Source organism: Arachis hypogaea, chromosome 15, assembly GCF_003086295.3.
Source record: "Arachis hypogaea cultivar Tifrunner chromosome 15, arahy.Tifrunner.gnm2.J5K5, whole genome shotgun sequence".
NCBI classification, from domain to species: domain Eukaryota; kingdom Viridiplantae; phylum Streptophyta; class Magnoliopsida; order Fabales; family Fabaceae; genus Arachis; species Arachis hypogaea.
Genome location: NC_092050.1, coordinates 2,001,611 through 2,024,592, shown reverse-complemented (window position 1 = coordinate 2,024,592; position 22,982 = coordinate 2,001,611). Strand labels below are relative to the sequence as shown.

General features: G+C 31.7%; 2 protein-coding genes across 4 annotated transcripts; one reads left to right on the top strand and one right to left on the bottom strand.

Moving 5' to 3' along the window:
• The first annotated feature begins 8,742 nt into the window (after positions 1-8,742).
• On the top strand, positions 8,743-12,231 carry LOC112747494 (MOB kinase activator-like 1B). The gene is made up of 7 exons (XM_025795531.3): positions 8,743-8,907; positions 10,394-10,445; positions 10,788-10,896; positions 11,010-11,103; positions 11,246-11,379; positions 11,484-11,647; positions 11,902-12,231. Exons 1-7 carry the CDS (start codon positions 8,885-8,887, stop codon positions 11,974-11,976), a joined length of 651 nt encoding a protein of 216 aa, XP_025651316.1. The 5' UTR covers positions 8,743-8,884; the 3' UTR covers positions 11,977-12,231.
• Positions 12,232-13,381: 1,150 nt separating this feature from the next.
• Positions 13,382-16,614, bottom strand: LOC112747493 (uncharacterized). 3 transcript variants are annotated; one of them, XM_025795528.3, is made up of 4 exons: positions 16,169-16,563; positions 15,558-15,797; positions 14,764-15,241; positions 13,382-14,006 (listed from the first exon to the last, which is right to left on the bottom strand). In XM_025795528.3, exons 3-4 carry the CDS (start codon positions 15,108-15,110, stop codon positions 13,514-13,516), a joined length of 840 nt encoding a protein of 279 aa, XP_025651313.1. In that variant the 5' UTR covers positions 15,111-15,241; positions 15,558-15,797; positions 16,169-16,563; the 3' UTR covers positions 13,382-13,513. The 3 variants fall into 3 exon arrangements, with proteins under 3 accessions (XP_025651313.1, XP_025651312.1, XP_025651314.1); XM_025795527.3 differs by lacking the exon at positions 15,558-15,797 and having other exon boundaries at positions 16,169-16,614; XM_025795529.3 differs by lacking the exons at positions 15,558-15,797; positions 16,169-16,563 and adding an exon at positions 15,871-16,063.
• Between the last annotated feature and the right edge of the window lie 6,368 nt (positions 16,615-22,982).

The window sequence follows — 22,982 nt, the reverse complement described above, 5'->3', positions numbered from 1 at the left end:
ATTCTTGTTAGCTAAACCGACATCATATATTCATGTCGTTTCATTAGCAAAGATATATGAATAGAATTATGCAGCCAATTCAAATCTAAAATCTACCAAACCTCACCAAACCTATCCAAACTAGCCCAATAATGCCTCCTTAAATCGATCCTCAACAAATAAGCCATCCAACCTTATTCCCATTTCTTTCTCCCACACACAGCCAAACACTAATACTAGAAACCCCACATCAAACCCCCGTTTTAAGAAATTGTCAGCAGTTGAAATTAAGATGAAGAAAGACAAGAATCTCTGTTACTATTGTGAGGAAAAGTGGTCACCAGGACATAAATGTAAAACTTCTTATTATTGATTGGATAGGAAGAAATGCACGAGATCTTGAAGGAACCGGAGCCTGAATTAATTCAACCCCTAGGTGTTAGGCGCCGATTGTAGTGAATGATGTGCAACCAGAAATTAGTTTGAATGCCATGGTAGGTCAATACCAGCCCACCACCTTTCGCATGAAGGGCACGTACAATGGGCAGCCGGTTATGGTGTTGATTGACAGGGGAAGTTCCCATAATTTTGTGAAGACAAGTGCGGCAGAGAGACTCCACTTTTCGATTCAGCAGACCACGCCACTTCAGGTACTCGTAGGCAATGGAGATGTGATTGGTTGCAAAGAGAATATTCTCTTGGTAATGCAGGGGTACCAATTCTCCATTAACACTTTTGGGTTGGATCTTCAAGGGGCTGATGTAGTTTTCGGAGTTCAGTGGCTGATGTGCCTCGGCTATGTTACCACACATTATGAATTGCTTACTATGAAATTTGTGGTGAATGATGTTGCAGTAAAGCTACAGGGGAACGATTGCTTCAAGCTAACGTTATGAGTAACAAAATATTTCAAAAGATGCTCTCATCGGAGGTTGTCACCACTCTCTACCATCTTAAGGTGGTGACAGAGGGCGAAGAGGGGGACAATTTGGTGCAGCCAAAATTACAACAAGTTTTAGAAGAATTTGGAGAGGTTTTCAACGAACCAACTCAGCTGCTATTCAACCGAGACATAAACCATGCTATCACCCTACTACTGGGTTTACAACTAGTGTGTGTTCAACCATATCGGTATTCTCATTTTCAGAAGGAGGAAATTGAACGTTTGGTAGCAGAGATGCTTGAGACGGGAGTAATCCGGGAGAGTCAAAGTGCATTTTTCAACCCGGTTCTACTAGTCAAGAAGAAGGACGGGAGCTGGAGATTTTGTGTCGATTATAGAGCATTAAACGCTATTACTATTCGGGATAAGTTTCCCATTCCGACCATTAATGAGATACTTGATGAACTCTTTGGTGTGGAATACTTCTCTAAGATTGATTTGGGATCGAGTTACCACCAAATTCGAATGAATGAGGATTCGGTTCACATGACGGCTTTTCGCACCTACCAAGGGCATTATGAGTTTGTAGTCATGTCTTTCGGTCTCACTAATGCCCCTTTCAACTTTTCAGGCTACTATGAATAAGGTTTTTCGGCCTTATTTGAGAAGGTTTGTTGCTGTTTTCTTCGATGATATTCTTGTCTATAGCAAGACTTGGGAGGATCACTTGCACCACCCCAAGCTTACCCTCACTGTCCTATCCCAGCACCAGATGTTGCTAAGAGATCAAAGTGTCTCTTTGGTCAAAGGCAAGTGGAGTACTTAGGCCATATTGTTGGGGCAGACGGAGTGAAAGTTGACTCGTCTAAAATAGAAGCAATTAAAGTGTGGCCAAAGCCAAACTCTCTCAAACAACTTAGGAACTTTCTTGGGTTAACAGGATATTATCGGAAGTTTGTGGCTAAGTATGTCCAAATTGCTCATCCTTTGACTGAGTTACTCAAGAAAAATAATTTTCATTAGGGTGAAGAGGCGGATAGAGCTTTCGAGCAGTTGAAGGCTGCAATGATTCATACCCCAGTCCTAACATTACCAGATTTTTCTATGCCTTTTACGGTAGAGACAGATGCATCCCATAAAGGCATTGGTGCAGTGTTAACGCAGAACAGACATCCCTTAGCCTATTTTAGTAAGAAACTGACACATAAAATGAGTCTCGCTTCAGCTTATATCAGGAAGCTTTATGCAATTACGCAATCTGTGGCTAAGTGGCGCCACTATTTATTGGAAAATAAGTTTATTATAAAAACTGACCATCAAGTGTTAAAGGAACTCATGTCGCAGGTGGTTTTAACACCAGAGCAACAATACTATTTGGCAAAGTTGTTGCGCTATGAGTTCGATATTGAATACAGAACTGGCAGAATGAATCAGGTTGCTGATGCCCTCTCCCGTCACCCTAATTCAGACTCTCAATTTGTACTCCGCAGCCTCACCACGGTTCAAACAGATCTATGGTATTCTCTCAGGAGGACTAATGTTCACTGCCCCACCATGGTATAATTACATCAACAATTTAAAGAAGGCAAGCTTAGCACGGATTATGGAAAACGAGATGGACTGCTCTTATATCGAGAAAAGCTTTGGGTTCCTGATTATAATGGGTTACAAGAATTACTCTTACATGAGTTTCACAAGTCAGTACGTGGGGGTCATGGCGGACTATTAAAAATGTATAAATTCATGAAAGAATTGTTCTTTTGGCCTGGAATGCGATCTGCTGTCCAAAAATTTATTGAACAATACTGGAATTGTCAAGTTATCAAGTATGTTCCTACACGTCTTCAAGGACTATTGCAAGTTTGTAACTACTCCCAGTGTCAAAACAATCATAGGTAAAAATCTCTCTCGATTTTATTGTGCAATTACCGAAATTTGCTGGATACACTGCGATATTAGTGATGGTGAACAGATTTACTAAAGGGAGACATTTTAATAAAATAAATAATTTTAGTCTAATTATATATATATATATATATATATATATATATTCTCATTTAAGATGAAGTTTTCTTTCATTTTTCTTTGCTATGATATTTATAAGTGGTACGGCCCGTGAAGATATTTGACAAAGCATATCTATCTGGATATGCATAATTCCCAAACAAAGTAAACTTGGGAGATATATATACTATAGGAAAAGTTTTAAATGTAGCGGGGATATCAATATTTTGATTGTTTTAATTGTTGATCTAAATTATAAAAAATATATATAATATATATTAATTAAAATTAACAGTTAAAATAATTAAAACACTGATATTTTTAATATATTTAAATTTTTTTCTATACTACATAGAGACTGAGATGAACCTATAAAAAATAATTGAATATTATATTATATACCTATTTAAAATTCGCGTAAAGAATTAAATCCAGCATCAATCATGTCCAAGAAAAACTATCAAGGCATATTGGTAAGGAATTTGCGGGTCAATTTGATTCGAATTTAAAATGAAATTAGAATCGAATTAATTAAATTATAATTATAATTGGTTTAAATTTTTGTGTTTTTTATGTATTTATAAAAAAATTATAAAAAAAAATTAAAAACAATTTTATTTGAAAAAATCTATAAATATAATAATTAATAAACATATAAAATTAATAAATAAGTTAATAATATGCTAACAATAATAAAAATATATATAATAATCGACAAATATAATTAAATACTTAAATTATTATTATAAATAATAAATTAATATTATATGTATATATTTTTTAATTTAATTAATAAAAAATTTAAATCTACATATTAGTTTGAATTCACTTCAAAAACTATTACCTAAATTAATTAATAGAAAGTGTCATTGATTCTATTCGAATTGTACCCTATTATCTATTAGTTTTAGAATTAATTTAATTAGTTCGATTGGAATTTAAATGAATAATTGGATATTCGATATCTGTAAAATTTGTACATATTAGTTTCTTGTAACTCACACATATATTTGAGAAAGTGTTTTTTTTAATAGAGTAAAATATTATTTTTGTCTCCAACGTTTGGGGTAAGTGATATTTGTGTCTTTAACGTTTAAATCGTCTTATTTATATCCCTGACGTTTATAAAAGTAATTCAATGTTATCCTACTATCAATTATACTAACAAATTAGATTATATTTTTCAATTATTTTCACTTGGATGTATTCATTCTCAATTAGGTCTCACTTGAATGTGTTCGATTTTAATATTATACCCATTATTTGTGTTTATATTCAATTATGTCCTTAGAAAAGTGAATTATGTAAATGTTGTAGGAATTAGTTTCAACTTTTGATGAGCTATTTTTCGGAGTGGATCATTGATTCTATCCCAGACATTTGTATTCTAATTTTAAGAAGAGATTTTTAAAACTCAAATTATAGCATTCATGATGTGTAATTGACGGTAGAATAACATTGAATCACTTTTACAAACGTTAGGGATACAAATAAGACGATTTAAACATTAAAAACACAAATAAAATTTACTTAAATATTGAGACAAAAATGATACTTTACTCTTCTTAATACGAAAATTTGAACACAAAATTGAATGACGAGGTTTACAATAAGTGTCTAACCCCAAATGAATGCACATAGTTTTTAGAAGAAAAAAAGAAAAACATATTTTGTGTCTTAAGCAGATAAAATCAGTCAAGAAAAACAATAAGGTTTTTTCTTAAAAAATGATCAGTGCACCATGAATTTTTTAAATGTACATATATTTAGGTAGTATTTGCATACTGAAATTGAGATTAAGTACTACATTTATTATTTAGTGATTAAAAATTACACTTAAAATTTCAAATTTTTTATATATTTAAAAAGTGTAAATATATTGGAATTGAATTTTAAAAAATAAAGATTTATTTTGAGGGTTATCTGAAATCAGATAATATTTTGAATTTAGATGCAAAGCCCAAATACTCAATGGAGTTATTTCTGACTGGTCTTGCGTCAGAGAGCTGCAGCTCAAGTTATGTATTTGAAAAGATGGGAGTAGTACCTGCAAGCATAATTATCAAATTCGGCTCAATCCGACTGGTTCGACCAAAAATCCGGTCACCTAGTCGGGCCGAGCGACTCGTTAAACCAGTCATGCAATGAACTCAGTGAAATTCGGTTCGATCCGACGGGCTTTGATGAAAACCGGTGACCCGGCTGGATGATTTGACCCGATTCGGGTGGTGTTTTTTTTTTTTTTAAATGCTAAAACGGCGTCGTTCCAATTCATCCCCCCTTCGTTGAAACTGTGAAACCCTAGGCTAATCCCCCCTTCCCCTATTGCCTCTAAATCCTTAATGGAATCTGAGACTCTTTGAGTGTCTGAGTTCCAATGTAACCGTCGATACCCCCCAGCCAACCTCGTCTCTCCGTCGGCTCTTCGTCGTTCGAGCTATACAATCGGCAGTCCCTCACGGCCTCACCTTCACCCTCACGACCTCATCCTCGTCACTCTGTCGTCACCCAGTCTCGGCCTCACATCGTCAGTAGCAGAAAGTGTTCATCAGAAAGCTCAGAAAGCGTTCATCTTCTACGGCCTCACCTCTCCGTCACTCTCAGTCTCTGCTCTCTCGGGTCATTTGGGTGGAAGTGGTGGTCGTCAGAAAGCTCAGAAAGCATTCATCTTTTGTCTCAGTACCTCTGCTCCCTCAGGTCAGTTGCTGCTATATTTGATTTTTAGAGTTGTTGAACCTGAGCATATTTTAGTTGGTATTGTTATGGAATCTGGTGGATAAATTTGATTTTTTAGAGTAGTTGTTGAAGTTGGGCAAATTTTAGTTAAAATTGTTCTTGAATTTGGTAGTTGATGTTGTTGTATTTAGTTTTTTAGGATTGTTTGTTGCTGTTTGCTGTGTTGGTATTTGGTAATCGGTATAGAGCTGTTGCTGGTTGCTACTATTGTATTTACTGCGGTTTTTTAGAGCTGTTGTTGTTTATTATTGGTTTGTTTAGAGTTACTATTAGTTGAATCAGTGAACTTTGGTGAAATGGTGGTGGTTGAAGTGTTGCTTAAAAACTGATTTAAGCAAATCTTTTGTTGCTGAAAATATTTTTTATTTTTTTTGCTAGAATTTAAAAAATGTCTTCATCTCAAACACCATCAGAAACACCACCATCTCAAGAACAAGCATCATCAGCAACTCCTACCCTTGATCTTACCACTAAAAAAGTTTATAATAATAGAGGAAAGACTGATCCAGGTTAGGATCATTGTAAACAAATTGTGGAAAAAATAGAAAAAATTACTATGATGTGCATATATTGTGACAAACCTGTTAGGAGAGGTGGGATTAATCGATTTAAGTATCACTTAGCTGAAAAAGGAGAAGATGTTAAGAAGTGCAAAAAGGTTTCACTTGCTGTTGCTCATCAATTTAGGCAAAATATTGAAGAATTTATGAATAAGAAAAGAAAAATTCAAGAAAATTATGCAGAAAGTTATGGAGCATGTGATGAGGTTGAAAGAGAATTTGATAGAATGGAAGAACTTGAAGCACGACAGCAACAACAACAACATTCAAGGACAAGGTTGCCACCACCTGCAGCTAGAAAAGGGAGAAAAATTACTGGAATAGAGACTTTTTTTTAGTTAAAAAAGCTAATTGTAATGCATTGTCTCTTTTGATTTTAAGAGCAATGGTGAAAATCCTATGGAACTGGAGTACCAAATTTACAAAAATTAGCCATTTGTGTTTTAAGTCAAACTTGTAGTTCTTCTGGTTGTGAGCGAAATTGGAGTATTTTTTAACACATCCACACAAAGAAGAGGAATTGGTTAGAACATCAAAAGCTTAATGATCTTGTTTTCGTTCATTATAACTTGAGGCTACAACAAAAGTATCTTCTATAATTATTTATCTATTTTTAAAAAATATTTGTTCATTAAAACTTAATCTTTACTTTAGTAATTACATAACTTGATAACACAAGAATCTAATGAAAAAGCAAAGTTATGATCCAATTTATCTTAATGCATTTGATGACCATTCGGATTGAATATTGGAAGATTCACTGCCGTTTTTAACTCCTGAAGAAGTTGATGCTCTACAAAATGATTTGGTAAATATGTCCATTCAACCAACTTTGGATGATATTGGTAAATTCTTCAATTCCTTGAATATTTTAATTGTCAGTTGCTATTATGAATTATTCTTGATATTGATTTGTCAAAAAATACACAAATGTAGATCAATTAAATTTGGAAGATGACCAAGATAATGATAGACCAAGTAACAGTGCTATAGAAGATATGGATGCAAATCAAAATGAGAAAAATGTTGATCTAGCTCCTAATTTGTCCTATGAAGATGTTGATGCTGACTTTGAGCTCACCCTTCGGACTTGATTTAATGATTGTGTTATCTTTAACTTGTTCTTGTTGATTTAAATTGAGAACATATTTTATACTATAGACTAGTTTATTAACTCTTCTTTTAGATTATTAGTTATGTTTAAAACTTGATATTTGATTATTAATGTTTGTAAGACTCGCATTTTATGTTTTAAAACATTATTTCAATTTTATTTCTATAATTTTATATTTTTTTAGTTATGCCCGGGTTAATCGGGTGAATTAGTGACCCATCGGTTGAACCAGTAATTCGGTGACCCGGTCATATGATCGGATTGATTATCGGTTCGGTTCTGATAACTATGCCTGCAAGACTCTCTAATGCCTAAGTCAGCAAGGGGTTAAACAGGTTTTAGATATATTGGGACTTAAATGTACACAAGTGTGTCAGGGTATTTATAGGAGATGAGTCAATAACCACGCTGAAGTAGTTTCACTTCTGATAGTGGATAACTGTCATTTATCTTAGGGTTGTTGAGATCTCTCTTCTAGAAGTGGGTGAGAGATTTACGAAGGTAGTTACTTACGTGAGTAAACATGTTTCTGTCGAATCCGACCTCCCTAAAGAGGTCGGGTATGCGGTAGAGGTCACCCTTTTAATTGGGTCTTTTCGCCTTATTAGGACTAAATGAAAATCTGTAAAATCTCCATGACCTACCCACATGAAATGAATAAGACAGAGACATAAATAACAGTTCCATGAGACCCATTAAATATACACGAATATAAAATTATTTATTTATCTTAATTTATATATACATAAATATATTTCTTAATTTTTGTAATCCTAATTCTTGCCTCCAATTTGAATCTTTTTCTCTTCTTCGAGACTCATTATCAGTCTTGATTTTTTCTCTTTCTCTAACTTACTTTTTTAACCTTTTAAGTTTGTCATTGCGTCACTTAGTATCACCCCAAAAAATTATATTGTTATTATGTTAAAATACGTTTTTATATTTTTGTTTTGAAATGTTATTTTTTATAATAAATATAATATGAATTATGTTTAATTATATTGAATTGATTATTTTATAATTATTATATTCTATTATATTTTTTTATTTTTTAAAATTTTTAAAAAATATTTGCAGATATTTAAAAGATCTACGTTTTCTAAGAAAATAATTAAAAAAAATTTATCCTCGATGAATTGTATTTTAAAAAAATAAAAAAGTATTACAATTTATTTGTGATATTGTATCTATTTGTAATTCGTCTCAAACGTTTTTTTTTGTTTTTTACATTTTTACTCACCAAACCATATTTAAAAAAAATTTCAAATGAAACCTCATATTTGAGAATTTTACCCCAAAGTGGCATTTAAATTTCTTCCCTATGCTCACATTCTTAGAACTAGTATTAAACTTGTTATTTTAGAATCTAAAATATGAAAAATGAAAAATCACATCACCCATACGTCAGCACCCGAGGATTTGAATGGGAATAAAAGTATATGCATGGGTTATTCAGTAAAACCACTGCTGAATATAAAATAATAATTATAATATTCCAAATTTAAAGTCGGAAACTTTTTTCATTCCATCACTCTCAGAAACAAAAATTGAGCTCCCTTCAACGCGCGTCTTCCTCCTCTCTCTCTCTCTCTCACAGACACCCCAGCCATGAGCCTATTCGGTTTGGGAAGGTTAGTGTGCAAAAAAGCTTCAATTTTTAATCTCAAAAGTGTTCAATCTCTAAAGTTTTTTTTCTTCTTTGTACGAACCATCCTTGTGATTAATTGCTTTAGGCTCTTCTTTGATCTGATCTGTTTTAAACTCAAATGGGGTTGCTTGTGTTTCAATATTTGGTATGAAAATCATGGTGATGTTCAGGTCTACCATAATTTAGATGTTTGGGTGACTCTTGAAAAGATGAATGGTAAATTGGTAATAGAAAGGAAAGTTAGTGATTAGTACAATGATGTTATCGATTGATCATATGTGGTTACTCGATCAATATACTATTTCAATTATCCCATTCAGCATATAAAGCTGGGTTGAAGTTGAAACTCAAATTGATTAGTAATTAATTAATACTTAATAATTTGAGGATAAGAATTTTCTATGATTCTCCCCCTTTGTAAGTTTCATTTGATATGATATTTTTTAGGATCATGTTGATAATTTAGAAGAGCAAGTTGAAAGCATTCTGAAAGAAGGGTAAACTTCTAGTTGCATGTGACATTGATTAGCTACTTATTATGTTCATCATGTAGTTTATGGAGTTATATCTCCTATTTTCGAGGTTTAATTTCGGATTGAGTTTAAAGCAGGTATTGCCAACTGTAGGATGAATCTAGATTTTGGACTTTTGGTAGTAATGATTACCTCTAAGTCTGAGACAGTATCCCGCTTTTGCTTAATTTTTCAAATATATATTAGATCAAGATGGCTAAGCTTGCTCATTGCTCGCATATGATATGGATGAAGAACTTTAGATTATTGACTGACATAAGATTGGATTTGTCTTGGTGAAGAACTTTCTTTCTATTCATTAATTAAGTTTAGGAAGGAATAGAGAGTGTTGTGCTCCTACATTAACTTGCAGAATCTCATATCTAACTATTTTATTTGAATCTAATACAATGAGGACTTCACCTTGAACCATTAGGTTGGGTCTTATATATAGATTAGACGGCTTCATATTATCAATTCATAAATCATGTTTATATTCACACAGTAATTCTGTTTTACTAGTTTCACTTATGACTTTTCTGTCTAAATATAATTTGATGCCCCTCCCTAATTTTGGTTTCTAAATTCCGTCAGAAAGATTTCCAAAACATTGGAAGGACAATGAACAAACATGTCTTCCGACACTTTTAAATTATGCTCAAAATATCTTAGATTTGATCACATCCCTTTCACAAAGCAAATAGCACTCAGTCAGTTACACACATGGTCGTAATATTCGTGAATCAACCTTTCAATTACAAACAAGCTCGTTATACATAAATTACTTAGCAGCTGTAGAGAAATTGTAAGTAGTGGTATCAGTGCAGTTTTATGATACTGATATGCGTATCACAATTAGCAAAGATGTTTGTGAATGTTTATAGTTATTCAGTTTGGTTGATTCTCTTGCTTACTTATGTTTGTATGTTCTAGCTAACCTAGCAAATTATTCTGCAGCCGGAACCAGAGAACATTCCGCCCAAAAAAGAGTACACCTTCTGGAAGTAAGGTTGGTTACGTTCTTTTAATCTTTAGGGATCTTTCAGATATTTTATCGCTCGTGGTTTTGATTGCTGTACCTGTTTGTTTGCTTATGTTTGATTGCTGTACCTTTTGAGTCAGTGAGATGTAAGAAATAAATTTACATGGTTTACTCAATGCATATAATCTTAGAAAAATAAAGGTTACATTAACAGCATTGATTTTGAATTCGCGATATTAATCATTTACGATGTTATTTCATAATGCATGTATGTGTATTCCAAAGTCTCTGCCATATCTCTATTGAATGCATGTATGTTATACCGGCAGCTTCCACGTTAATTATTTATTTGTCTTTTTATTATTGCAGGGAGCTCAGCTTAGAAAGCATATTGATGCCACATTAGGAAGTGGAAATCTGAGGGAAGCCGTAAAGCTGCCTCCCGGGGAAGATTTAAATGAGTGGCTTGCCGTTAATAGTAATTTATTGTTCTTCTATGTTTCGCTCTCTAGTTTCCCTAAATATGTTTATTTGTACAATTCTGAAATGCGCTAATCTAGCACTTTTTCTCTCTTGTATTCCACACTTCAGCTGTTGATTTCTTCAACCAGGTGAATCTGCTTTATGGTACCCTCACAGAGTTTTGTACTCCAGAGAATTGCCGTACAATGTCTGCAGGACCCAAGTATGGCTTAATTAACTGATTGGTTTCGTTGTTTGCGCCGTCTTTATCAGAAAAATCAGAAAAGTATTTCATCATTGTTAGAAATTCATTTATTTGTATAATTGTATCTCTAATGTTGTCTATGTTAACATGTTTACTTTAGGTATGAGTATAGATGGGCAGATGGTGTACAAATCAAGAAACCTATCGAGGTTTCTGCGCCGAAATATGTAGAATATCTAATGGATTGGATTGAAGGTCAGCTTGACGACGAATCCATATTCCCACAAAAGCTTGGTAAAGGATTATTTTTCCTCTTTCTTGAAAATTATTAGACTCTTTCATCAGCCATCATTTCATTTTTTGTATCATATCCCGTAATGTAAGTGGAACCATTGCAGGTTCGCCATTTCCACCAAACTTTAAGGAAGTTGTGAAGACGATATTCAAGCGCTTGTTCCGTGTGTATGCTCACATATATCATTCTCACTTTCAGAAAATTGTGAGCCTCAAAGAAGAGGCACACCTCAACACATGCTTCAAGCATTTTATACTCTTTACCTGTGTAAGTCTCACATAACTCTTGCAAGATGCTGCATGCGAAATGAATTAAGTTCTTTGGCATTCTTGAATTTTTGGGATTAACTTTGCTTACACTGTCACTTCAAAAGTGTTTTACATAGATATCTAATAATGTATCGTCATATCAGCAAAAATAAATACTTTTCGTATCCACTACTTAAATAGTTATTTAAAACAACGAAGTTGAAAATTTGTACACTTAATCGAAATTAAATTCATTATGATTTGCCTTTGCAGGAGTTTGGTCTGATTGACAAGAAGGAGCTGGCTCCCCTGCAGGAGCTTATAGAAACAATCATTATTCCATATTAGATAAATTGGATTGAGATCCAACTTGGTGTGAAAAATCATATCCTATAAAGTTCAACTAATGTATCAGTCTTAACATAAATAATGCTATTTAATATCTGACTCAAGAAATACTTGTATTTATTTATGTTTAGATTTGATTGGGGCTATAAACTAATTTCCCTTTATACCATTCATGCAAAGTATTGTTGTGTATAGATGAGCTGGGGCACCATGCAGCCCCATTCTAAAATTAATATTCAAAAGTTTCTTGCTCTATCTTTTTCATATTTGAGCAAATAGGAATGTGGAAATGTCTATAATGTAGATAGTGGGTCGATTTGATTTGATAAAATATCAAACTTTAGAAGTGGAATGGGTAATATGTTTATGGTTGTTCCTTAAATGAACACTGATGCAAATTGCAAATGATTGATGGCATGCAATCCTTCAAATTGTACAATCTATGAAATGGGACTGAAACCTTCATGGATCATGGCAGAGTGTAACTTGCAAATTACTACTTTTTATGCCAAGAATTTAATGATTCTTTAAGTTTTCCAAAAAGAGTTGGATTTTTTTGTTTAACTGTTAATTATTGTCCTTTTCTTAAAATAGAGAAAAATAATATAATTTCTAAGACTTTATTCAGCAACTATACTAAAAACAAGAGAAAATGCTCTGATTTTATTATTCTCTCTTGCTTTTAGTATAATTTTCAAGTATAGTTAATGGGATCTTTTTAATCAATAAAATAAATTGATTATTTCTTGATATATATATTTTTTAAAACTATTTATATTTGTTACCATTTCATTGAGAATGCCAAGAAGATATTATTACACATATCTCATTGGTTGACACAAGACTGTAGTACGATTTGGAAGGTAAAATCGATATTTGTTATGACTTGAATGCTATCGGTTTGATTTTTAATTTTCCATCTGATTCAATTTTATTCAAAAATTGTGATTTGTATTTACTTTTATCTAAAAAAACATATATCAGTAAATAATCAATTCATTTTATAAAAAATCCATACTTAATGTGGTTGTGGAAATAGAACTTTTCTGAGACAAAAAAAGAAGTTTCATGGCCAATCTGCAGTGTACTCATTACAATGAAATGAAATGATGGAGCTGTTTTGTTGCATTTGCTCTAAACACACATCACATGATAACATGAAACGTAGCAAGTAACTCATCAAATCAACCAAGTTATAGTGACCCCACCTTTTTGCTTCCATGTTATTTTGTCCTAATCATGATTCTCTGCTACTTTGTAACATGAGTTCAGTGCAAACCAAAACAAAAGATACATGAGAATTATGATCCATGGGACCCTTTTTTCTTTCTTTCTCAATAAATAAGGACCAAAAACCAAACTCATTTTGCAATCATTTTCTTTCCTTACTTGTTACAAAGAAATCTCACCAAAAGAATTGTGCACCTTTTATTCAATTTAATATACGTGTTGTACAATAAACTAGGCTAACAACATGTTCCACTGTCACTAATTAAAAAATGGAACCAAAACTAGCATACCCTACAGTAATTATACTTCATTCTTGATTTACTACTTCAGCTTGTGCTATGTTCATGCCTTTGACTTGAGAATTTCCATATCTTGAAGCTGCATAGCCATATGATACTAAAGTTCCGATAAGGACCACAAGTACAGCAACAAAGAGCTGAAAATTAGCAAGCAATTCGCCCCGTAGCTCGCTATCATTTGAATGACATGTTATTGCATCGTTCTTAAGCTTACAACCATCTGGCATCATGGGGCCGTAGAGAACAATGGCGGTCTGATAGAACCATATGCCTTGGAGAGCTATGGAGATGCCATTGGTTAAGTCAACGGGGAAGCTAGTCGGCATAAGGGCTCCGGCAATCGAAGATAGGATGCATAGGCCTATGAGGAGGACTAGGAGGAGGTGGTAGTAACCTTCAAGGCCCTTGTGTGTTGTTGAGTGGAAGTAGAAGAGGAGATACTCGGCGGAGAATGCTGTGGCAGCAATCAAACAAAGAGCTCCTTCCGGCAGGGGTAAAAATCTGTATAGGAAAATATTGCAGAGGGGGGAGATGGTTAACAAGGTATATTCAGATTCTTAATTGCAATAATATTCAACTAATGCTTCGTAGTTAATGAGATTGTGCATGAAGTATCCATCAAATCCCTTGTGAGTTATGATAGTGATGAGACAAGGTTTCCTTTCTTATTCAGCTAACTTCTCATGATTGTTAGATTGAAATTTGTTGTACTATTGTCTATTTTTTATATTAATAATTTATTGATAAGATAACTTTTCCTTGAGGACCTTGCAGATAGATCTTTATGAATTATCATAGCATCTAATTCCCCCCAAATAATGATTGACTGAGTGAATCAGAATTTGTGAGCAAATCTAACATCTCATTCTTCTATCTATGAAAATTGTGTATGTGAAACATATTTTGCCTCAAGGAACAAAGGATGCATCATTTATGTAGAAGCATGAAGTGACATGTTACACCTTGTAGGCTACTCTAGGTTTCTTTAATATGCATATCTAGTGAACACATAGAATGAAATATGGTCAATCACTCAATCCACGAGAATTCTCATTTAATTAACAATTATCAGAAGCTACAATACTCATCTTGAGATTTAAAGTTTATATTTAACATCTCACAGCCTGATTTGGCACTGAAATGAACTCAGTAATTTCGAGTTAACAGTCTTAATTCTTCAATGATAGATAACAATTTAAATTTCTCCTATTTGATTAAGCACTAGACCTTGGGAAAGAGAGAATTTAGGGAAACTAACCTTGTCTTTTCTGTAAGCAGGACAACAACACTGAAGATAAAAAACATAAGAAGCATTCCAGAATGCTCGAAGTTATTCATGTGAGAGGGATTGAGGACTCCATTAACAAAGAACTTGAGGTGTGTTGAATACAAGAACTCAATGCACAAATCAATGAAAGAACCAATTGAGATAACATAGAGCTCCAAGTACTTCAGCCTCCCGTCGAACCCTGGCACAGGATTCCACACCTGGACTCGAAATGTCTTCGGATTTTTAATATATCTCACCACAGAACCCCATATATGCCACACCCCAACTAGAAAGAACAATGTCCCTGGCAATGCATGACCCTTAAAGGACCCCATAATTATGCTTAATTTTCACCAATCCTCTCTAGCGCCTTATTCAACTCTGCACTTGAATGGTTTCTTAGATGTACAAAGCAGATAGATAATCAATGAAAGATCTTTCCCCTTTATGAACCAACCATTTAACCCTGTTATGAATAAAAAAACATTCTCAGTTCTCAAACAACAAATAGCAGCCTTGTGGAAAGTATCTTTTCATATTAAACTATAATATATCAGCTAAAGAGTTCCAGAACTAAAGTATGATATTCAGTTTCCGTGTCAGCTATATCTCTCTGGTGTGCTCTAAACTTTAGATTCTTGATTACATTTGCTACAAAATAATTTTTTAACTTTCTTTTCACAACTGGACCAAATAAAGCAGATTACAAGAATATCATCCATATCCCTTGAAGTTTATAGTAAATAAACTAAACAAAGATTTTGCTAATTAAACAATCCTACCATTGGATCAAACTTTATAGAAATCATATTCAGACACTGCATGCTATGATATTAATTCCATCGAATCTTAAGAGTGACACTCGTTAAATTAAACCTAACATCTACTCAAATCCTTCTTGTGTTCCTCTGAGATTCCTTTGCAAAAGACTAAATGTCCAAAGTCAACTCCAAATTTTCATCTTCAATGATGAAGGGGAAAAGAAACCAAAAACTAAAATTTTCCTCCTTGATGCAAATTACCTAAGGAAAGGAAGGAGATTTATGAACAACTGGGAAATTATTCATATTTCAAACTAATAATCATTAATCAAACCTGACATAGAGAATAATAATAAAAAAAAGGTTTAACCCATCTTGTTGTACACATGACAAAATTCAGAAAGCACACACTATGATTTCCCTTCCTTTGCAGTGTATGCAAGAGGAGCAATAAAGTTGAGATTTTTTCTTTTGTAAGCTATACATCAGATGAATAATTAACCACTTTATACTACAAATAATGGTGTTCTAAAAAGGAAAACAAAGAGAGTCGTAATCATAAAGTGAAAACAATGATGAAACATAAAAATAAAAATAAAAAAACAGAAAAGGGGGTTTATTGTATTACTTACTGCTTCAGTGATTGGCTTAGATTCAGAAAGCAAAGCAGCCTCTTTTCTCTCTCTCTCTCTCTCTCTCTCTCTCTCTCTCTCCTCCAAAATCACAACAGCAGCATCACTGAATTTTAATTAAATTGTAAGTAGCAGTGCTTCAAAGTGTGTAAACTAAACTATAGAGAGGAGCGTTATGATTATGATTATGATGATGATGATGATGATGATGGTGGTGGTTGTAGATTTTTTTTTTGGGATCTGGAGACTAGAGAAGAAGAAAAGAAAATTAAAATAAGGTGGAGGCTACTGAGTCCATATAAATTTGAATTAATTAAACAAAAGCGTTACTTTTCGTCTCTACTTTTTGTTTTGCAGCACAAACCAATTTCGTACGAAAAAACGTGAAAAGTCTCTTCTCCTTAACACCAATTATTCCAATTAAAAAAGAGCTAGATTTAGATTTTAATTATTAATAATAATATGTAAATATATATTATCAAGTATCAATTAATTGTTGTTATCTTTTTGAAATTATTATTACTTATTAGTACTACTTTAGTTGTTAGGGGCACTTTATGTTGATGACAAGGTCATGAGGTGTTAACCTAGCTGGTTAGGACTGGAAACCAAATATAAAAATAACCATTAAAGAATAAATTAGCATTTTCAATTATAAAAAAAAGTTGAATGCACTCGCATTTTTAACTATAAAAGGTAAATTATTTCAATAAAAAAGATAATTTTGTAAAATTAACTCAACATTTAATAGTATTTAAGTAATTTATTTTATATCGACACTTGTTTAAATGGACGGGTGAGTTAATTACTCGACCAATCCAAGTTGATTGTTTCATACTTAGACTAATATGTATTTTTAAAATATAAATTAATTACTGTTAGTAAAAAATTTTAAATATTTTTTTAATAAATATATAATAATTACATTAAAAATTAAATTTTACACAATTTGTTATAAAAAAATTTAATTAATAATTTTAATAAACACTCTTGAAAATTGACTATTTGACTATTAGTTACCTGCCAACCGGAGTAAGCTTAGGATCTTAATTCTTAGGCTAGTAATTCACCTTCTCGCTTTCCACTGTGAAAAAGGAAAAACAAAACAAAAAAGATTAAATATTAAAATATTTTAAAAGTAATTAAAAACTAATATTGTTGAAATAATTCAAAACAAAAAATATAGTCTACTATAATATTGAAGGTAAGAAGTATTAGGAAAAAAATAATTAGAGTATTGACTTATATTTTTTAATTTATAAATAAAAAGAAAATTTTAAAACCTTTATTTTTTAATATTTTAAAAACAACAAATAAATTTAAAATTTTACTCACTTAAATATTAAAATAATAATTAAACAAATTAAAACTATCCAAAATTACAGTTAGAAAAATATAGGAGAGTGGGTCCTGGCATAGGGTGGGCCAGGGAAGGAAGCCAATTTAGACTTTCCGTTTTATAAAATAGCTCTTACCGTGTCTCCTGCGTTGAACAAGGAAAATATTAAATAAATTTATTTTGATTTGTAAAGTTTGCATGTTATTCCAGAACACAACACAATACTGAATCGCAGCCTGACGCGTTTGTGTTTTACCAATTTGACATACATACATTCATACACACACTAGAAGTCCAGAACCCTCGTGTTTCGGCTACTTCACTTCATGCACATGAAAAACAAATATATTTTAGATATTAAATTAGTTATTATATATTTATATATAATTAATTGCTGATTAAATTTGAGTATACACGTCATCATGTATAAATATGCATCTGGATTGCACGTATTTCAGAATACATGCACATATTTTTAGGTAAGTTTATTTCTGTTGTAGTTAGACTGAAAATAGACTCGAATCAAGTTTTAATTTTAACGATATTGATTCATATAAATAATTGGGGATACTACACGTTCATGTAATCATGTAACTAAGTTGGTCCAACATAAAAAAATTGAATACCATTAAATGAAACGTGAAATACACGCGTTCAATACACACGAAATCATCCAACGCTTCTTTTCCCTCACGCTTCTTCTTTTTCTCCCGCGCTTCTTCTTCTTCTCACGCTCGTTTACGACCAGAGCGTCTTCTTATTCTTCGCCTTCTTCTTCGCGTTCCTCCTTCTCCTCCTTTTTTCGCGTTCCTTCTTCTTCACATATTTTCTCCTTATCGTCATTCTTTTGTTGTTGTTGCCACTATTTTTTTTTGTCTTTTCCTCCTTCTCTCTATGGTGAGGAAGTAGTAGAAGGTGAGAAAGAAGAGTTTGGAATAGTGCAGAATGAACCAAATACAGTACTCATGGTGAACCGAAATCTTAGTTACGGTGAACCGAAAACAATACAATTGTATAGTACTGAGTGAACGAAACATAATCCATTATATAAAATCAAATTTAAACAGCTTTCTGCAGAATGAACTGAACACAGTACTCATAGTGAACCGAATACAATACTCATGGTGAACTGAAAACAATACAATTGTATAGTACTGAGTGAACGAAACATAATCCATTATATAAAATCAAATTTAAATAACTCTATCTACAATTCACATATTATCAATTCAATTCAATTCAATTTAGTACACCTCCGTCCATTTAATTCAATTCAAATTAGCAATTGCATTCCATTCAATTCGATTCAAAATTGAATAATCAAAACTTTGTTAGTTTGATTCGTTTCAAAAGAGTAATCCAAATCGCTCTCCTGTTTACCCAAAAATTATGAACCCCTAAACACTAAACCATAAATCTTAAACCCTAAACACTAAAACCAGAACCCTGAACTCTGAACTTTGGACCCTAAACGCTAAACCATAAACCCTGAATCCGAACCCTGAACACTGAACTCTAAACCCTAAATGCTAAACCCTAAACCCTAAACCCTGAACCCTACCGTAAATCCTAAACCCCTAAAATCCTGAACCCTGAACCCTAAACCCTAGACCCTTAAACCCTAAACCCTCAACCATGAATACGGTGAACCAAAATTAATACACGGGACGAACCAAAAGTTTGAAACACACTGAACCCCTGTATCCTGAACCCACAAACCCTAAACCCTAAAACCCTAAACCCTGAAACCCTATCGTCATTCTTTTGTTGTTATTGCTGCTGTATTTTTTTGTCTTTTCCTCCTTCTCTCTGTTGAAGAAGCAGTAGAAGGTGAGGAAGAAGAGTTTTAAATAGTGCAAAATGAACCGAACACAGTACTCACGGTGAACCGAAATCTTAGTTATGGTGAACCGAAATCTTAATTACGGTGAAACAATTATATAGTGCTTAGGGAAGAAAACAGAACATATTGATATAATTTTTGTTAGACTCCTTTTTGCGGACCGAACCGAAAACATGAAAGTGATGAACCACCTCTTTAGTATTTACCGAACCGAAAAGTTACTCACATTTACTCAGAGTTACTCACAATTACTCACAGTTACATATTATCAATTCAATTGAATTCAATTCAGATGTAGATCACCTCAGTCCATTCAATTCACTTCAAATAAATTTCATTCCATTAAATTGGATTCAGAATTCAATAATCCAAATCTCATCAAATTGACGCGTTTGAGAAGAATCGTCAAAATCGCACAGATTTGAAGTTGATTCATTCATTGTTTCAATTCAAAAGTGCAAATCGAAGAAGAAAACGAAGAAGAAGATGAACGACGAATATAATTGCGTTGAATCAATCCAAATCCATAATGCAGAGAAGAAAAACGCAAAAGAGGAGAACAACGAATTTAATTAGGTTGAAAAAGAAGAAGAAGAAGAACGCGAAAGAGATTTACGTTGTATACTTGTATGTTTACGTTGAGAAACGTTATATAGGTTATAAGAGACACGTGTAAAACAAACCGAGGTGTAGGGCATGGAGTGAAAATTACTTGGATATAATCCATGTAAATTTTACATGAATGTAGAGTTTTTTCCATAAATAAATGATTTAAGCCTAGATTTATTATTTTTTATAAATTTTTTTGAAATTCAAGTTTAGGCTATTAAAAGTTCGACAAGCTCACAAATCCATTTAAAAATTCTATTTTGTAAATTATAATTTAAAACAATAAACTTAAAAAAATTTAAATTTATATTAAATTTATTCTAAAATTTATAATTCATAATTTATAAAACATAATTCATTTATATATCAATTGTTAGTCACATATTATAATTATATTTATAATTTATATATATTTTTTAAAATGACTATTTTAATTAATTTTAACTATTAATTTTTTTAATTTTATTTTATATTTAATATAAGTCAATAGTTAAAAGTCTAATAATATAATTCATTTATATATCAATTGTTAGTCACATATTATAATTATATTTATAATTTATATATATTTTTTAAAATGACTATTTTAATTAATTTTGACTATTAATTTTTTTAATTTTATTTTATGTTTAATATAAGTTAATAGTTAAAAGTCTAATAATATAAGAGACATTGCACCTAATCCGAAAGGATTTGCAGTTGCCTTAGCTTCTTAACTTTGTTGTTTTTTTCCTTTATTTTTTATCCTTAAACACATACACAAAATAAATAAATAAATAAATAAATAAATAAATAGGAATAATTTACTTTTACAAAAGAAATTTTAACTAGTGGTTCGATTAGGGGTGGTAATGGGTAAGGTAGGGTTAGGAAAGGATATAGAGGCCGAGTGAAGGTCTCCCCTACAATTTTTTTTTTAAAAAATTAATAGTAATTAGTTATTAAGTATGGTTTAATTTTTTAAAAAATTATTTAATATTTAGTCTAATATAAATAAAAGTTCAGTCAAACTAAATATTAATGATTTTTAATATCAAAAAAGTAAGTAACAATATATTATTACTAATATTTTTTAATTAAATAATTTTTTTCAAATCCTATAAAGTGGATTTTTTTTTTGTGACCGTCTTTCTTGATTTATTTGGTATTAATTCTCTTTGTTTCAAGTTTCAACTATTACAATTGAAAGATCTTTTTCAATTATGAATACTGCGAAGAATGACTTAGAAACAAAATGAAAGATGAATTTTTTGCTAATTATCTTTTAATTATATTGAAAAAAAAATTGATGAAAAATTTGATATAAATTCTATTATCGATGAATTTTATGATACGAAAAATCGATTACTTCGTTAATAAAAGTATACACATATTTTTTAAACTTTAAAATATATTCTCTATCGAGTAGGGTAGGGTTTGATCCAACCCTAACCTTACTCGCGAGTTGAGAATATTCTAACTCTAATTTTACTAATTCTTAATTCGCAGGTATCCGATTCTACCGACCCGCGAATTACCAAAAAAATATAATATTATTATATAACTTGATGATAATTTAAAATATAATTAATTTTTATATAAAAAAATATTAAATTATCAATTAATAATTTTTTTAGTGATTAAAATTTTTTTATATTTAGTAAAAAATCTTTTGTTTAACATTTACTTAAAATATATTTTTATATCAGTATATAATATATAAATATATGGAATACGAATTGAAGATGAATTAGATAATTTCTAATTTTAGATATATATAACACACTCACACAATTTTTACACATTTATCAGATTTTCTTTTCATTAGATTATAATCCGTGAAATTCAAATCGGAGATCTCTAACCGACGAAGAACGGCAGATGTGGTTAACTAATGCTACTTGCCAAGCTTGAATATTCGGTGGTTGGCGGTTGCACCAGTAGAGTATGGCCTAACTAATGCCGACGAGGTAGATTATGAGCTGATCCCATTCATTCAAAACTACACGGCCCAAACCCAACATGTCAACTTCGATAAGGTTCGTTAGCTCATGTGCCTGACCCAATTCAGCATTGCTCTAGGCTCTAGCTTTGACCTGAAAAAAAATTCAAAAAAAGAAAGACATAGAAAAATACAATTTGTCTTTATTATTGATTTATACAGAAATCTAATTAATTAAATTTAAATTATTATAAATATTTATTTCCGTACGATTTTTTTATTTTAAATATTTAATTTGAAACTATTAAAAAATGATGTATTTATCTATTTTGATCCAATGGGATAAATGAGATACTATTTTAACTTAGGATTATGATATGCTGTAGGATTTTTTTTTCTTCGAAAAGGCATACATATGGTTGTAGTGATAATTTATTTATTTTTATATGAGTAATTTTTTTTTGGTTTCTTACGGTATTCTCCAACTCGACAAGCTAAGGACTAATCTGTTGCGATACTGAACTCTATTTAAGAGTTTGTCGCTGTCTAATGAATTGCTGCATACACAAGACGGAATTTAAACTCCCAACACTTGTTTAAGCGGATTATTGAGACAAACCTAAGTTAATTTATATGAGTAATTTATTTGCGTGAATATGTACGTATTTACGTTGCTAATCAACTCTCTCAAAACTTTCTTAAACCCATTTAGTTAAAAGAAACTCCCATTTGTTCCCCTACAATGAAACACAAATTGATGACAAAACATGCATTATAACATTATTATATTATTTATATTAATAATAATGTAAATTGAATATTGTTTAAAATGAATAATGTCATGCTTCGCTGTCCACATTCTACATTGAAGTGCATATATTAATTCCAAATTCCCAACACCCTTCACATACACAGCCTAATTTAGTGGCCGTATGCATATTCACAATGACGCTAAAACCCAATACAAACAAATATATAATCATCCACGTCTAAGGTCAAATCCGTCATCTCAAAAGTACAAAATCACGTGGGACCCAAATTCTCCTTTTTGATCACGTACTCCTCCAGAAAAAACTTCAAATACCATTTATTTATGAATTTA

What these genes read in the sequence shown, in the direction of transcription:
- LOC112747494 (XM_025795531.3), top strand. Translation starts at nt 8,885, where the DNA reads ATGAGCCTATTCGGTTTGGGAAG. An exon ending in GTACACCTTCTGGAAGTAAG is followed by an intron (nt 10,446 to 10,787) that starts GTTGGTTACGTT and finishes TTATTATTGCAG; the next exon opens with GGAGCTCAGCTTAGAAAGCA. An exon ending in TGAGTGGCTTGCCGTTAATA is followed by an intron (nt 10,897 to 11,009) that starts GTAATTTATTGT and finishes TCCACACTTCAG; the next exon opens with CTGTTGATTTCTTCAACCAG.
- LOC112747493 (XM_025795527.3), bottom strand. Translation starts at nt 15,110, where the DNA reads ATGGGGTCCTTTAAGGGTCATGCATTGCCAGGGACATTGTTCTTTCTA. An exon ending in CTGCTTACAGAAAAGACAAG is followed by an intron (nt 14,007 to 14,763) that starts GTTAGTTTCCCT and finishes TTTCCTATACAG; the next exon opens with ATTTTTACCCCTGCCGGAAG.